Consider the following 15,963-nt stretch of genomic DNA (forward strand, 5'->3'; position numbering starts at 1 on the left):
TGCATACACGTTCTTCAGTGTGAGAGAAAGAGACAGGGGTCTGTTCCGGCACTCCAGTCCACGTTCCAGTTACTGGGTGCAGACTGCACGGCTCCTCCACAGGATTGGCCCGGGGCCACCTGGCAGCCAAAGAAAGGTGCCCTTCCTGGCCCCGCTCAAGCTGAATTGTGGCCATAGGCCTTGCAACCAGGAAACTTAGCTTCTCATTTATCAACACAGAAATTACATCAGATATTCCCTGTCGGCCCTTTGAACGGCCACACTGTGAAACTGGAAAACCATTAGCTCGTTAGATAGCCGTATAAAGCTGCAGAGAAAATAGCGTGGACGTGAGATGTGGAAGGAATGTATGCGAGCATTCCCCGGCATTGCAAGGACAGAATGAAATGTGGCTCTAAAATATTATGTCAGAAAGACAACAGCATTTTCCCTCTTCACAAGCCTTTGAAGAGATCTTGTATAAACAAATGAATAATGTGAAGAATTTGCTTTTCACTGGAGCCAGCTGCGAAAAAATGTCGAGCTTGTTTTGATACCGGATGGCATTTCATTAATATCTGCACTAATTTATGTCAGGCACTTTGATATTTCACCTTAATGACCAAAGGCCACATTTTTTTCCATGACTCACCCATTCCAAATTTGCTCCAACTTCCTTAGGCCTTTTTTGGGAGGGAGTTTGATTTTTATTTTGTCCTAAACAGTTCACTACACACATGTGAGGAACAATCCGCATGTCAGTCTGTGGCACATTTAACCAACCGAGGGAGAGTTGTTTTTCTTTTACTTGGCCTTTTGAATTTTGTGATGAAGCAAATGGCCCAACAGTGATCTACCGCTACATGATGCCAAACAATTAAAATGAAACGTTTATTAAGGTTAAAATAAACAGGGAGAAAAGGCTGAGATATTTTAAATTACACAAGAGGTGGACTGAACATCAGCGGCAACACGTCTGATGAATGATGGAATGAGGATTTGAGGTCAGGAGAGATGTACTACAGTGATTGTCTATAGCCGTCTGTAAAACACAGCAGAGGCTCTGTCTTGGTTTTGTGGCTCCATTACACCCATTGGTGTTGGAGATTTTGTCAAAACTGACTACAAGGACTACATTTAAACATGTTAAAGAATGAAGGCAGTCTTACCAAATATTGATGTTCAAGCTTGTTAGAATTGAACCAAGTCTGTTTTTACATTATACATTATATTATATATGTGTATAACATGTAAGTTTACACATGTTTCAATAAATCACTGCACCCATTTCTCAGTTTCAAATGAGAGGTGGCTCAGTACATGAGGGAACATACTGTATATGTTTTGTTTCTTTTGCAGCTTTGTATACAGCCTGCGGTTGTACACAGTTAATGTCTTGACCAAGTATGTTTCAAATTACACATCAAATTTGAAACTTTGAAACTGGATTTATATTTCAGTTAAGATCTTTGTAACATGTTTATGTTCTCTCAAAAGCTGAGTTTTACAAAAGCTTGCTCGTTTTTAGGGTTAGTAATCACTCCACAGCCACCATCACTGGTCCAGTATCATTTTAAACCATTGAAGCCACAACTGTATGCTCCATGTTAACCTCTCTCAGCTAGTTATTGAAAATCCTTTGAATTCCTTAAAGCAAACTATAATATCACTAGATTTACCAGTGAGTAGTCATCCTTTGTAGTTGCTCTTATTGTACTGTACTCTGCCCAAAGTTTAAATTAAAGGTCTCAAACCTCTTTGCTTTGTTGGTTAAGTTTCAAAGTAGCTTGATTATTGTAGTAGTTTGATATTGCCCATAAGTAACCGACTTTTGTTTTCTTTTTGGTTTCACAGGCTCAATTTCCAGACCAGACACCACATAGCCAGGCTCTCACAAAATCATCCAGCTGCCCTCCTTCCAGCTTTCACACTCTGCCCAATCAAAGCCATGGCCTAAGCCATGTCCAGACCTGTGTTAGCCCAGCTCTTGCTCCAAAGCCACCCAGCGGTGCCCGAGAGGGACAAGTCAGGAGAACGACTGCAAAACGTCTCGTCAAGTAAGACAAATGTTGGCTCTGGATCACTCTGTTTATTAACCATATGACAGTTATAGAGCATTGTTAAGTTAAATGAAGCCAAGGTCATCTGAACCTCTACTGACATCACCCGACAGAGGTAAATGTCTGAATGTGAAGGTACGTCACAGCTGGACTGGTCATTAAATGATCGAGCGAGTGGGTGTCAGTGGTCCTGCCTACTGTCCGCTCTGCTCAGAAAGCTTCTTCACAGAAACTAAGTGCAGTATTTAACAGCAATGAAGAAGAGTGAAGCGGACTATCTCCATTTTTTTGAGAAAGGGCAAGATCGGACAACGTCCCAGCCTCCTTCGCCCTATTACACTTCCCATAGTTCATATGTGAAAACTGCTCATTTAATTTATCGCAGACATAGTGCAGTGTGGTGGCAGGCCCTCCACCACCCCCCCGCTTGTGGAATGAGACAGAGTCCATGGGATTGGTGAGCTCAACAGGACATGGCTAATGCTAATGAGAGTTCGAATATGCGTGTAGTGGAGTGCTCCCAGTCTTTTGGCCGCAGGGTGTATCTACCCGTTCAGTAAACAACCTCATCACAGGCCTGATTTCTGCCTGAACCGTAAACAAAACGTGGTTCAGTGAAAGGGCCTGGACTCGGAGCGCCGTTTAAATCCTGTTTGGTTTGGAGATAAGCTGAAGACTGCATAAGGAAAAATAAAAGGAAAGCAGTGAAGCCGGGCTGAACTGCCAGCTATTTTCCTCACTTATTTTATGACTTTATTACTGCAACATCTGGCAAAATTACCCAACAACAGCAAACCTTTGTGATCGGCGCTGACTGTTTGTTTAAAGTAGGTTGTTGCAGCGGTGAACTGCTCTTCACACTTATTTAATGTTTAAGAGGAAAGGATACCGCTGGACTGGAACACGGGCTGTTTTTGTAGTATTCCGGGTAAGCCCTTACAGTGTGTGAATTACCCCAGAGTCCCAACAGTGCATTTCTCTGTTTGACTTAATTCATTCATTGCAAGTTTGCAGGCCTGCTGATGCCGCAACCGAGCAGAGCCCTGGCTCTGCTGACGTGTTACATCCAGTCATCTGACTGGACTGGACAAACTGTACCTGGCAAGAAAATAGTTAAGAGGGCAGTGCCGTGGTGTAGGGGTTGTATAGAATAGGTTAGCGAGGCCATGTAGGTGCCGTGTTTGCTCGTGTGTGTGCATGTGTGTCTTCCTGGCAGTGGTTGTGTTTACCCTCTGCATGTGGAATTCCTGAGCCCCCTCACACTCTTCTCTGTCCTGCATTTTTGCGGTCGACTAGTGTGACAGTGGAGAGTGTGGGAAAAACGGAAGCTTCAGGACCAAAAATGCGCTGATGGAAACAATGAAGAGAAAGAATAAAGAGAGGAGAAAAGAAAGAATGACAGAAGAGAAAAAAAAAAGGTTAACTCTGTCCAGGAGAACGGAGATGATTGTTTGCAGAAAACGGTGGGATAATAAGTTGCTTCCCTTTATTTCCAGCCCACATTTTAGGGGCAACTTAATACCCCTGTTATTGAGGCACATCTGAAACACATCCCAGTATAGGCTTAAGCCCCTCCAGCTTATAATAGTATCACTGTGCTGGATGTGTTCAAGCAGTTCAAGGTTATCCACCTTGAACACCTTCCTCCAGCCAACTGTAAAACTGTTGTTCGATATAAATACACCAGCACTGGCTTTGGCTGGTTTCCCCACCGCTGATGATCATCGACAGCTTTTAGTTAAATCTATTGATCAGAATGAGATTTGCATTTTTGAACATTTGTGATCCAATTTGATCCAACCAAATAGTTTCCTTCAAGTAAAAGTTTATTGGGGTTGTTTTTTTGGTCCCAAAGTTGGAAATGTTATCCACCGAGCGGGCAAGGTGACTGTGTAAAGTCACTTTTAAGTAAAGCTGAACGGAGACTGGTGCACTCTCATGAATGACAGTGCCTTTGATTTTAAGCTCAGCTAACACACTTGAAGCAAATGTGCAGCTTGTTGGTATCACACTCAACAGGGCAGGGCTCTGTCTGCTCTATCAACATACCACAGCTGCCAACTCGAGGGGCTGCAAGAGCTCAAAGTGGTATGACTTCAGTGAAGGCTTTGAAAGGAGCAATTTGTAACACAAATAAATGAGCCTGTTTGGTATTTTGTTTGCAAGGTTTGGTTAGTCGCAGCTGTAACTACGGAAACCCAGGCTGTCGTGTGGCATTACTAATAGGGTGACAATTACAGCAGCACCATTAATGTCAGCCTAGCTGCTGCTTTCACTCCCTATTAATCAGCCACAACAGTAGTTATTTTCACGGGATACTGTATACACACAGAAGCTGCCAAACGTGTGTTTATGGTTAAACTTTATCCCCTTTGGTCAGTTTGAGTAACATTAAGTCACGCTAACTACCTGAGCGCACCGAAAAGTAAAGCCGCACATCTGCTGTGTTTACATAAGAACTTCAGCTCTGTGAGAATAGCGCGAAATTTTCGGCACTGGGTCATGTGTCATGTGCGCACACTGCAAGTTCAGAGTCGGTTCTCACCAGCAGTGTTTCTGGCTGCTGTCTGACTCTTGAAGTGACAGAGTGAGACTGTTGACAAAGAAAGTGATGTGAAGAACCCAGAGGTCAAGTTGTTTTTTTTTTCGCCCCCCTGAATATGAAAGGGGTTTCTTCCTGTTGAGTTATGCCTCGCTTAAAGTGGGCCAGTTCTATTTGTGGTTGTGTAATGGTATGAAAGAACAGCTGTGCAGCCCCTTACAAGGAGGCAGTGTGTACCCTCATTACCTTATTAATGCTCTTTTGGCAAGCTGCTGTCCTGGGGCGAGAGGTTAATGCCAGCTAAGCTTTATTTATTGTTCCCTCTAAAAAATGGTTAGCAGATTTAATGTATAAGGTTGCAGACACGTCTGCTCCTGCTTTATGCTTCAGTAGCTCTTATAATGATTTTCTGTTTGAAAATGTTATGTTTGCAGCCGGATTATGTGAAAAGGGCAGTGCAATTCCTTGTTTACGGTCGTCAGACTGTATGTATGACGCATTGTAAGAATTCTGGGCTCTGCCTCCGTGTTCCTTTTCTCTCTGTAATCTTTGCTCATAGTCGACATAGTCCCTAATCACTACAGTGTTCTTGCCAGTGTGACAATCACATCACCAAGGACAAGGAGAAGGAATTTCTCCCCTTCGTGTCACAATAGCTCCTGTGAGGCACTCAGTAAACACAGTAAACAGCCTCACCAACACTGTGTGCAGTCACTCTCCAGTGACTGCACACAAAGAGCAACTGTTAGATGCTGACTTCACTTTTCTTATGACAGAAGGTGGCTTGTCAGGCATTTTATACACAAATGAGTCTTAAAAAGCAGAAAAGTGTCTTGGTTAGGATGACATGAGCTGCGAGGATCAGAACATGTAGCCTCTCTGACCAATAGATACTAATTACCCAAGTGATACTGTAGTTATTATGACATTTTATTTCATTTATAGTATAGTATCAAGCGATATTAACGATTTGCAATCTATTGGTATCTGCTTTTCTAATAACCAATAAATGATGGTTAAAAAAGTAAAGAGGAGACAGGAGAAACACCCTTCAACTATATTATAAATGTTGGCATTGCATAGCTTGCAATCTGCAGCTTCCTTGTTGGAAACGCACTGCTTGGAATGCCACAACACAACCAGCTGATCTGAGCAGAGCCTGGCAGATCATAAATGAGTACACAAATAATTACACTTAAAACATTTAAGGGCATCTGTTTTTTGTTTCATGTGTTTAAAAGAAAGAAAAATATCAGCTCATATGTCGAATCTCCAAATATCGGTATCAGTTATTAAACTACTATAGAAAAATACCACACTCCACCAGGTTCTGCTCCGAAATATTTCAGTGTTGGCATTTATCTTCTTGGCACAATTTGAATTACCACAAAGGCTGTTTGGAGTACTTTGGCATGTGTGTACATGTATATGTGCGTCTCTTTAAGAGGACAGATTTTGTCCCTGTGGATAGCACTGCAGTCCACATTATACCTGGATTTGTGGTGGCAAACATACAGCCCGTGGGCTATAACCGGCCCATTAAAGGGTCCCATTCGCCCCACTGGAAGGCTTTAATATCAATGAAATCCACGGTTTACTACACAGCAGTGAAAATCTGTGCAACATTAAGGGCATTTCTAGATCTTTAAAAATTGTTTAAATAATAAATAACGCTGCTATGTTAATGAGATTGGGCTGTGCGTGATCCATGAAGTAGATTGATTTGGATGAACTCTAGATGAACTACGATGGGAAAAGGTCTTTTAGCTTTAGGGAAGGAATTGTCAGCGATCCTTTGGTACTCCTGCTTCCAGCACTCTTTCATTCAGTACTCACAGCTTTTGCAGCACACATTTTTGAGCTCTGGCTTAACACACCTTTATAGCTTTGTGACTCTGGGGCCTGTGCTTCGTACCGCGCTAAGTGAGTTAGCTGGATTAGATTGTTGACGATTTCGCGTGATCCTGGATCGTTCGGTTCCCCGAAGCCCATCCGGGACTTGTTGTCATAGCAACAGAGCCGTAAGCGTAAACCTGCTGGGGAGCAGGTTTACTTTATGTAAACAGGATTAGATCGCGGCCACGCAGGTATGTCCGCGTCATTCATACGAAAGCAACAGCGATATTCCACCACTGTTTCACCATAAATAAATAACATCAATGTAACTAAAGACAATGCAGCACTTGATCCTTTCATTGATGTCATACAGATACATACAGGTCATTCCCTAAAAAAGGGAAATGTACTATTAACATTCTATTACATGTATGTGATTATTACAGATGTAATTCATATTTCAGAGTAGTAATTGTAAATTACTTCGTGTAATCAAGATGAGAGACCACGGCTATAAAAGCGAAGGTGGATTTGGGAAGTCTGTCGCAGTCATGTCCTGTCCGTTTACGCGAGCAACCCATTGCGGAAGGTGCAAGATTGATAAGGAGAGTCCTCAGAATTCAGCGTATATTGCGGGACAGACAGGATCCTTTAGCTCAGCGCGACAGTGTGCTCATAGAGAGATATCGATTTTCCCGTGAGGGTATTATTCACTTAACCAACTTGTTGACGAGGGGGTGCAGGACCACCACCTGTCTTTTTTTTTGCTCTGCCCTTTTCTTGGTTGCTGTTATGAACAAACAAACAGATTATTCCAGGGTCTCTTTCCAAGAGACGACAAGCAATATAAGTGATAAATATTACCATTCTGTAGAATATTCTTATATTTCACTTTTACTTGTTCCCATGTTCTAGTGGGTCCTGTTGTGGCTCTAATGTGAAAGGGGATATAATATAACATATTATAATATAATATAATGTAATATAATATTGGATAATATGGTGTGATATGATAAATCTACCCTACCGCCTACTGGTGTTGGCCAGAGGGGCCGATGGCGCGATATGGCAGCCTCGCTTCTGTCAGTCTGCCCCAGGGCAGCTGTGGCTACAACCGTAGCTGCCTCCACCAGTGTGTGAATGTGAGAGTGAATGAATAGTGGCATTGTAAAGCGCTTTGGGTGCCTTGAAAAGCGCTATATAAATCCAATCCATTATTATTATTATTATTGGATTACTTACGAGTTTGATTTGTCAGCAACTTTCTGCCAGCCCTCTCTCCTTGCTTTTGCAGCCTTTGCAGTGTTCCCTTGCGTTTTAATTAAACTCTGAAACTCCTGAAATCCCTCACTCAAGAGTTCTTGCTCTGCTGCCGAAAAATACCGAGCGCGCTCCTTCGCCATTTTCGCCAACCAATCAGCGGGTTGCCGATCACTGTTTCTGCTATCGATGCGTATCCCCTTTTACGGCACCCAGTGATCGCACATTACTTCATCCAGCTGTACTAATCGTCAACAGCAGGTGTGTTCGGGGAACCGGATTAGCGCGCTCACGGTTAGCGCGATGATTTGATCTTGGATGTTTCATTTGATCTTGGATGTAGTAAGCGACGTACGAAGCACAGGGCCTCTGTCTTGAACAGTTGCAAAATGATAATATTTTGAATAAAAGTTGGGGGGGGGGAAAGAAAACTCTTTTGCAATGGCAAAATGTATAAAAAAACTTTCTCTGTAATAGTCGTAGATACAGAGGGTGTCTCCAGGACACACACAGGGTGAAAACCAAACATGCTACAGTATTGCAGCTGGAAACAATCACACACGCTGAAAACCAGTTTTCTTTATATATTTAGTTTGATATTTTGCTAAAAGCAGAACATTGGCATGAGACATGTGATGTGTACCACAGCTTGGATGAGCGCTGCAGAGACGAATTTGGCCTTTGCAGTGCAGTTCATCTTTGCATAACTCCTCTGGGAATGATAATTTTTGGTCTTCACGGATTTTTGTCCTGTGTCTGATTAACAGGCAGATGTCCTCAGAGAGTTCAGCCAGTGGAACCGTTGCCAGCAGCAAGCAGGTGGTCTACGAGGCCATCTGCAGTAAAACAGGTGGGTTTAATGTTGCAGTTCCACATATTATGCTTAGTGCTCTGCTGTAGTCCTCAGGCAGGAGTGAAGTTATGCCCACTCTATGCCAGTGTTAGTGATTACAGCTAGGCATAGTGGACATTCCCCATGGAGGTCTGACTAACACCACATGATATTTTTACCCACCTCCTGCTCGTTCAGTCGTGTGCAGGATCCGTAAATGTTTTCGACACACTGTAAGAAAGTAAATAAATAGATACATACATACATAAAGGCATTGTTAAGTGATTAATTAATTACAACCCTGTTAGAGGAGTGAGGCTCTATTAATTAGGTCTTACAGTGATTTGTGCCCCATTAAGGGTTTGTGCCAAAAAGAGTTAAAGCAGCCAGAGCTGGAAGAGCAAAAGCAAAATTTCCATTGCAGTCATTTTCTGTTTGAAGAAGACCTAGCATGCCGTTTGCCAGCTCCATGTTTTTTGCTTCTTGTGCTTTACTAGAGAAGTTTTGCACCAGTAACTGTTCAAAATAGTTCTTATTTATCTTATACTGGGTCTTGGTGCAGGCCCTGAGTTCATGCTCCATCTGAAACAAGCTGATTTAGCTCCTCCGCCTTAAAGGCCGCTGTCCCTTTAAATTGAATCAAAATCAAATCAAATTTATTCACAGGACAAGTCAAGACATAAAACACAACCAGAATACTTTTCTCTTACGTGTTTAGTAAATACTATAATGTCATTATTTGAAACTTTTTCTGTGTGACAGTGTATAACAGAAGATAAGGTAAAGCATAAAAGGTCCTCTGTAGTTGTACAGTCCTGTGCAAAAGTCTTGCATCACCCTTCATTTCTTTCTATTTTTCCAGGAAAATGTCGTTTTTTGAAACCTGTGCAAACATACATACTCTATTTGTATGTTGGCTGGTTCTGTTCTCTGTTAAGATGACCCCACAGTGTTTATAATGTCGAGGTCCAGGCTTTGGGGAGGTCAATCCATGATAGTGTTTCATTATGTGTTTTTCTATCCAGGTATGCTTTTACTGCTTTGGCAGTGTGTTTAGGATCATTGCCATGCTGAAAAATGAAGCTGTTGCCAAACAGATATTTTCCCTGTGGTATTACTAGTGAATCAAAATCTCATGGTACTTTCATGTGTTTGCATTTTTGTATTAGTGCTGACACCATGACCATGACAGAGCCTCCGCCATGTTTTACAGATGGCTGTGAATACTCACTGTTGTACCTCTGTCCTTTGTACAAAAGAAATTGAAATTTGGATTCGTCACTTCATCCGATTTGTTGCCAGATGCAGCTCTCAGGTCTTGTGTCAGGTCTTTGCTCTGACTTTTTTCTTATTTCTTAAGGACTTGACTTTCACAAACTGTTCATCTACTGTGGATAGTTTTTTTAAGCCTGCCACTTCTTCTTTTGGCCTCCTCTTGTTCAGTCTCCTCAACTTTTTTAAAGATGCTGTACATGCAGCGCTCACATATGCCACGTTTTGGTTAATAGCAAAAAAAAAATACTATTTTATGTCTGAAAATGAGGGGTGGCTCAAAGCTTTTACACAGTACTGTGTGTTCTGCATGTGTTCAGATCCAGAGGAACGACACCACTCTGGGATTAAAAGGCACAGCAGTGAAGACATCTTTTTTTGAGATCAACGGATGGGAACATTTGGGGCATTTCCATCTGTTGGCCATTGCCATGCAGTTGTAATTACTGTCCATTTGCCAAATGCTGTACCGAATAAATAACACCTCTCAAGAGAATGACAAATGCAACTCAGACTTTGTGGGTTCGTGCACTCACGTGTGTGCTTCTGTCATCTTGCCTTATTTCCACAGCTCTTTCCATCCTGAGAGAAGTGTTGAGCTTATTGCAGTGATATTAAGCAGTTTGCGCTTATGCACACATCTGTTTGCCTGATCACGGGCTTTTTCCACAGCACTACTATACATTAGCATTAGAAAATCACACCATTCTTCACATCATGTCAGTGTCGCAGTCAAGCGAGATCAGCTTGTTGGAAAAACGCAGTAGCTGTGCATCGACCTGTCATCCCTACAACTCCTATCCACACTAAAACACACACACACACAAAATATTTTTTTAGTTCTCCATTTTCCTCCTCTTCCCAAACTATGAAACCTGGCTAAGGTTAACAAACATCTTACAAACTCATCAATTACTGTAACTGGATCCTTTGGGAGCAACTTCTGCATTTAATGAATGCATTTTTTTCCACTGTTCAGGGTGCAAAGGGTGCTTCACTCATGAATTAAAACATATCACTAATATATATATATATATATACATACATACATACGTGTGTGTGTGTGTGGAGAGTTAAACCACTTAGTGGTGCAGGTTTAACCATGCGTTTTTAAATGAGGCTGAGGGTAAAACGGAGACTCTGTGTGGTGTTTTGGCAGAGGGAGGGGTTATTGAAAGGGACACAGCCTTTGTGGAGCTTCAGAGTGCATCAGGTCTTTCTGCCTGCCCGGTGTACCTCTGTTATGAGATGACTGAGCTCCCCTGATCGACTCTGACAGGCAGTTAGAGCGAGTCCAAATGGAGAGCATTCTCTCTGATCAGCTGTCAGCCGTCATTAATCACACTCTCCCTTTATCTCTCTCTTGTGCTCTCTCATAATATCTTCCTCTCTTTGCTCCTGAAACCCTCCCTTTATCCTCTGCAAACCTTTTCTGCTCACTAACCCCCGCCTCGCCCTTTTCCCCACTTCTTCTGTGTTGATTTTTGACATGACACGAGGGCGGGATTTTGATGAAGACCAACCGGAGCTAACAAGACGAGATCGTATCGGCCACATGTGTTTCAGAGTGTTTCCCTTGAAGTTTCCTTGAAGCTCTCAGTGCTCCACAGTCGGTGACTGTGAGGAGATTTATTGCTTGAGTTTGAGAAGGAAATGAATGCTGAACTTGGGTCAATTTAATGGAAGTCTGATCATGTCAGGACAGATGGCTTAGGCCTCTCTCTATCAAAATAAGACTGTGTGGTGTATTGTTAGGATAGGAAGGTAGTTTTTGGCTGCCATCCCTGTTTTCAGATATATTATGTAAGTTACTGGATTTAATTTACCAGATGGATTTGTAATTGACTCACTCTACTGAACTATGTATGTGAGTAGGCATTTTATTGGTAGATTAAGATTTAGTGTAGGGTATGTAATACAGTGGTGTGAAAAAAATGTTTGCCCCTGTCCTGATTTCCTATTTTTTGTATGTTTGTCACACTTAAATGGTTCAGATTGTCAAATAAATTTAAATATTACACAAAGATAACACAAATAAACACAAAATCCAGTTTTTTGATGAAGGTGTTTATTATTAAGTGGGGAAAAAATCCAAACCTGCATGGGCCTGCGTGAAAAAGTGATTGCCCCCTAAACCCAATAAGTGGTTGGGCCACCCTTAGTATCAACAACTGCACTCAAGCATTTGGGATAAGTGGCATTGAGTCTTTTACATCGCTGTGGAGGAATTTGGCCCACTCATCGTTGCAGAATTGTTGTAATTCAGCCACACTGGAGGGTTTTCAAGCATGAACCACCTTTTTAAGGTCATGCCACAGCATCTCAATCAGATTCAGGTCAGGATTTTGACTAGACAACTCGAAAAGTCTTTTTTTGTGTTTTTCTTAAGGCATTCAGAAGTGGACTTGCTGGTGTGTTTTGGGTCTTTGTCCTGCTGCAAAACTCAAGTGCACTTCAACTTGAGGTCATGAACAGATGGCCGGATATTCTCCTTCAGGATGTTTTTGTAGATTGCAGAATTCACAGTTCCATGTAGCAGAGTAAGTCTTCCAGGTCCTGAGGCAGCAAAAAAAGCCCCAGGATATTACACTACCACTGCCATAGTTTACTGTTGGTATGATGTTCCTTTTCTGAAATGCTCTGTTAGTTTTGTTCCAGATGTAACTTGACTGAAACCTTCAAAAAAGTTCACCTTTTGTCTCATCAGTCCGCAGAATATTCTTCCCCAAATCTTGGGGATCATCAGGATGTTTTTGGCAAATGTGAGACAAGCTTTCGTGTTGTCAATCTTTCTTACTGTTGAATCATGAACTCTGACCTTAACTGAGAGATGTGAAGCCTGTGGTTCTTTAATGTTGTTTTGGGTTCTTCCGTAACCTCCTGGATGAGTCGTTGAAATGCTCTTGGAGTAATTTTGGCTTCACCATTGTTCCAAGTTTTCTCCTACTTCTACAACGGCTCTCACAGTGGTTCACTTGAGTCTCAAACAGAGCTGGGCAGTAACGCGTTACTGTAATCCGATTACTTTTTTCAAGTAATGTAATTAGATTACTGTTACTTTCCCGTAAGCATGCTGCTGTACTGCGTTACTAAACTGTGATTTAGTTTGTGAGAGTGTCTCATGACAATGACGTACAAGTGTGTGACGTCCATGGCAGCAACAGATGTGTGTAGATCAACAATGGATAATATGGAGTCCGGGAGAGAGCACGACCGTGCAGTGTTTAAAGCTTGGAAGTACTGACATTACTTTAAGTTTGATTGCGTAAAAAGTGATAAAAACATTAGCGTCCACAGTACAATCTACATGGGAAGAAAACTTCTTTCTGCAGCGAAAAATTAAACTTCAAATCTGAGCAAGTACCTAGCACGCTGCCACGAGAGTGTGAAATTCACAGGGAAAGGGGTTAGGGGTTGCAATGTGCATAAAGTTAACAGATTAAAACTAAAAAAAAAATTTTAAAGGAGACTTTTTCATTTGATTCAATTTTATATCATGAAATATGCAGAAAAATAGAATTGGGCTTTAAGGTCTATTGCTTTTGAATTACTTTTGAAAATAAGTAATCAGTAACTTTAATGTAAAGTAACTGGATTGCCTTCTTGGAGAAGTAATCAGTAATTAGTAATTAATAACTATTTTCAAGTAACTTGTCCAACACTGGTCCCAAGGCCATTCTTTGAGACCCTTTCCAGACTGACTTTGTTTCTCAGGTCTTTCTTCAGATTGTGACATGATGTACTGCCAGGTTCACTTTGTCAGACAGCTTCTATTTGAGTGATTTCTTGATTCATCAGGTCTTCCAGTAATTGTTTTTGTTTTTAGTGAAGCTGAGCACGGCTTTCCAAAAAATGTGATTAATCACAGGTAATTCATGATTTAACAAGAGGGGCAATTACCTGGTCCTGTGTGAAAAAGTAGGCTTGTATAACCTTTCTCCTATAATCAATGATCATAATCAATCATCATTTAAAAACTGCATTTCCTATTTACTCAGGTTATCTTTGTCTAATATTAAAATTAGTTTGATGATTTGAAACATGCAAGTGTGACAAATATGCAAAACACTAGAAAATCAGGAAGGGGGAAAACACTTTTTCACACCACTGTGCAGCGTTTGACTGAAGTTGTTGTTAGTTACCGTTTCAACCTTTTAAGTTTAGCTTGCTTGACGATCCCTTGATTTCTCCTTCTCGTTTCAGTTTCATTCAGTGGGCTATAAAGCAGAGAATATTGTCCCTTTATCTTTCTTTTGCTGAGCTAGAGGAAGCCACTTCCAGCAGCCCTGTCATCGGGTTGGAAGCGAGGGAGATGTTTTTCGTTTTCCAGCTCAGTCAGTCAGTCCTCGCAGTGTAAAAAAGCACCAAAACAAACTGTGCAGAGAGGGAATGAAAGGGAATACTGTTTGGGAGCACAAACACAGCAGCTCCAACTGTACTTGGAATGTCTTTTTCTACCGGATACCTGGCTGCACGCCAGCCGATAGGATCAGGGGGTGAAGGGGTTGAACACGAACAACTGAGCTGACTGACGAGATCAGCTGGTATCCACCTTGACCATGAATAATTGAAGAGGTGGACTCCACAACGGTTTAGCAAACTCTTCTGAAGAAAAACTCTTTTGGGCTTCTGTTTCTGTACACATGAGGGGTAGACCTTTGACTGCCTTTCTCACTCTTGTTATTTCTTCTTCTTTTTTTTGTTCTTTTAAAAAAAAAAAAAAAGGTCTTTCTGCATACCGCAAGCTGTTCCAGGATCAGGAGCCCACTCACAGATGACACGAAGGCGACCAGAGGCACGTCCTGCCACTCTGCAGGCCTGACAGGTGTCTCTGCATGTAACTGCATCTCACAGAGGTTTATTCTGGGACGGGACAACAGATAAAAGTATGCCACACATCGAACAGGGTCCTATTAATTTCTCAATGATACAGCCACAGACATGCAAGAGGATAGTGTGCCAGGCCAAAAATGCCCGGCTTTGACGCAGGTCGGGATTTTGTTGCGCAGCTCCACCCCCTCCCCTCATCGCCCTTGGCTACAATCAGTCCGTATCCCACAGTGCCCGCCCTCATTCTCTCCATGCTGTTGATGCCACAGGAAGATTTCACTGACAGATAGCCTTCAGCAGATGGTTCTTCAAGCCCTGTTGGTATTTTAACTACAGGATTCGTTGTTTTATTCTGTGCTCAGGCAGTAGCATGTCCACCACAACCATGCGTGCACATTTTTCTTCTTTTCTCTTTTTCTTTTCTTTTTTTAAACACAGGTGATATGCGGGTTTTGGTAATGAGAGACCTCTGTTAAGTTTTTGACAAGCATTGTTCAGCCCGCATGAGCAACTTCTCATTTTACAGTCATGAATGATAAGTGTGCAGAGAAGTTCTTTTCATGTGTGGCTTTCCAGCGTTAGACACTCCTGACTCCCACTCCTCGCTGGAAGCCACACAGTTGCCAAATCTGACTCCTCTGCCTTTTCGCCCTGAGGACATGTTAAGCATAGCACCCTTTTTCTTGTGGGCCTGATAATAAAATGTGATTGTATTAATGTTGTTGTTCCCTTGTTTGTATCTACAAAGATGACCCAACAGGGATGTTCAGGTTTCATGTAAAGAATGCAGTCGGCTTGTGATTATTCCTGTAAACTGTTGAGATGCTGATATTGTTTTTCTGGATGGACCAAATTCATTATTTTTGATTAAAAAATAAATAAATTATTGTCATTACATCAGTATTTATTTACTGTACATTGTCCAGCGTAACCTTTTTGGCCCATTTCTGTAGCTCAAAGCCTAAAATAAAAAGGAAAAGATCTATAATGAAGGTCGATGCTGCACCAGGAGACCAGTATCCTCACAGATATTCTGTGGCTTGGGACCATATAGTGAGTTCACTCAGGGGTGTGTTTATTTAAAAAAAAGAAGATGTGAGGTAGTGGTCAGCAGTTTTACCATGTGTTTATAATAACTTTGGCTGAAATACTTGAATTTTGTGCATGATTTTCTCACATCAGCTGATGACTATCACCTGGGTGAGTGTGCACAGATTGTAGTTTTCAATGCAGTACAACAGGTCAACTGTTTTAACATGTAACTTGACGGTGAATGTTTTTGTAACATGTGCTCTTTGACGTCATGTTGTGAAGTCCGACCTATTAAAGCCAGAACTCCCAAAAGCAAGATC

The 15,963-nt window shown here is 41.8% G+C and overlaps 1 protein-coding gene across 6 annotated transcripts in view; it reads left to right on the forward strand.

Annotated features, from left to right (window-relative positions):
* Positions 1-14,841, forward strand: part of ttll5 (tubulin tyrosine ligase-like family, member 5) — a 56,898-nt gene extending 42,057 nt beyond the window's left edge. For 5 of the 6 annotated variants that reach the window (XM_080870901.1, XM_080870899.1, XM_080870902.1 and 2 more), the window contains 3 exons: positions 1,834-2,036; positions 8,445-8,527; positions 10,102-14,499. In XM_080870901.1, coding sequence (XP_080727027.1) covers positions 1,834-2,036; positions 8,445-8,527; positions 10,102-10,163 — 348 coding nt within the window. In that variant the 3' untranslated portion in view covers positions 10,164-14,499. The other variant, XM_080870903.1, reaches the window with a different exon arrangement.
* The last annotated feature ends 1,122 nt before the right edge of the window (positions 14,842-15,963 follow it).

The sequence above is a fragment of the Rhamphochromis sp. 'chilingali' genome, assembly GCF_963969265.1.
Source record: "Rhamphochromis sp. 'chilingali' genome assembly, chromosome: 21".
Lineage (NCBI taxonomy): Eukaryota > Metazoa > Chordata > Actinopteri > Cichliformes > Cichlidae > Rhamphochromis > Rhamphochromis sp. 'chilingali'.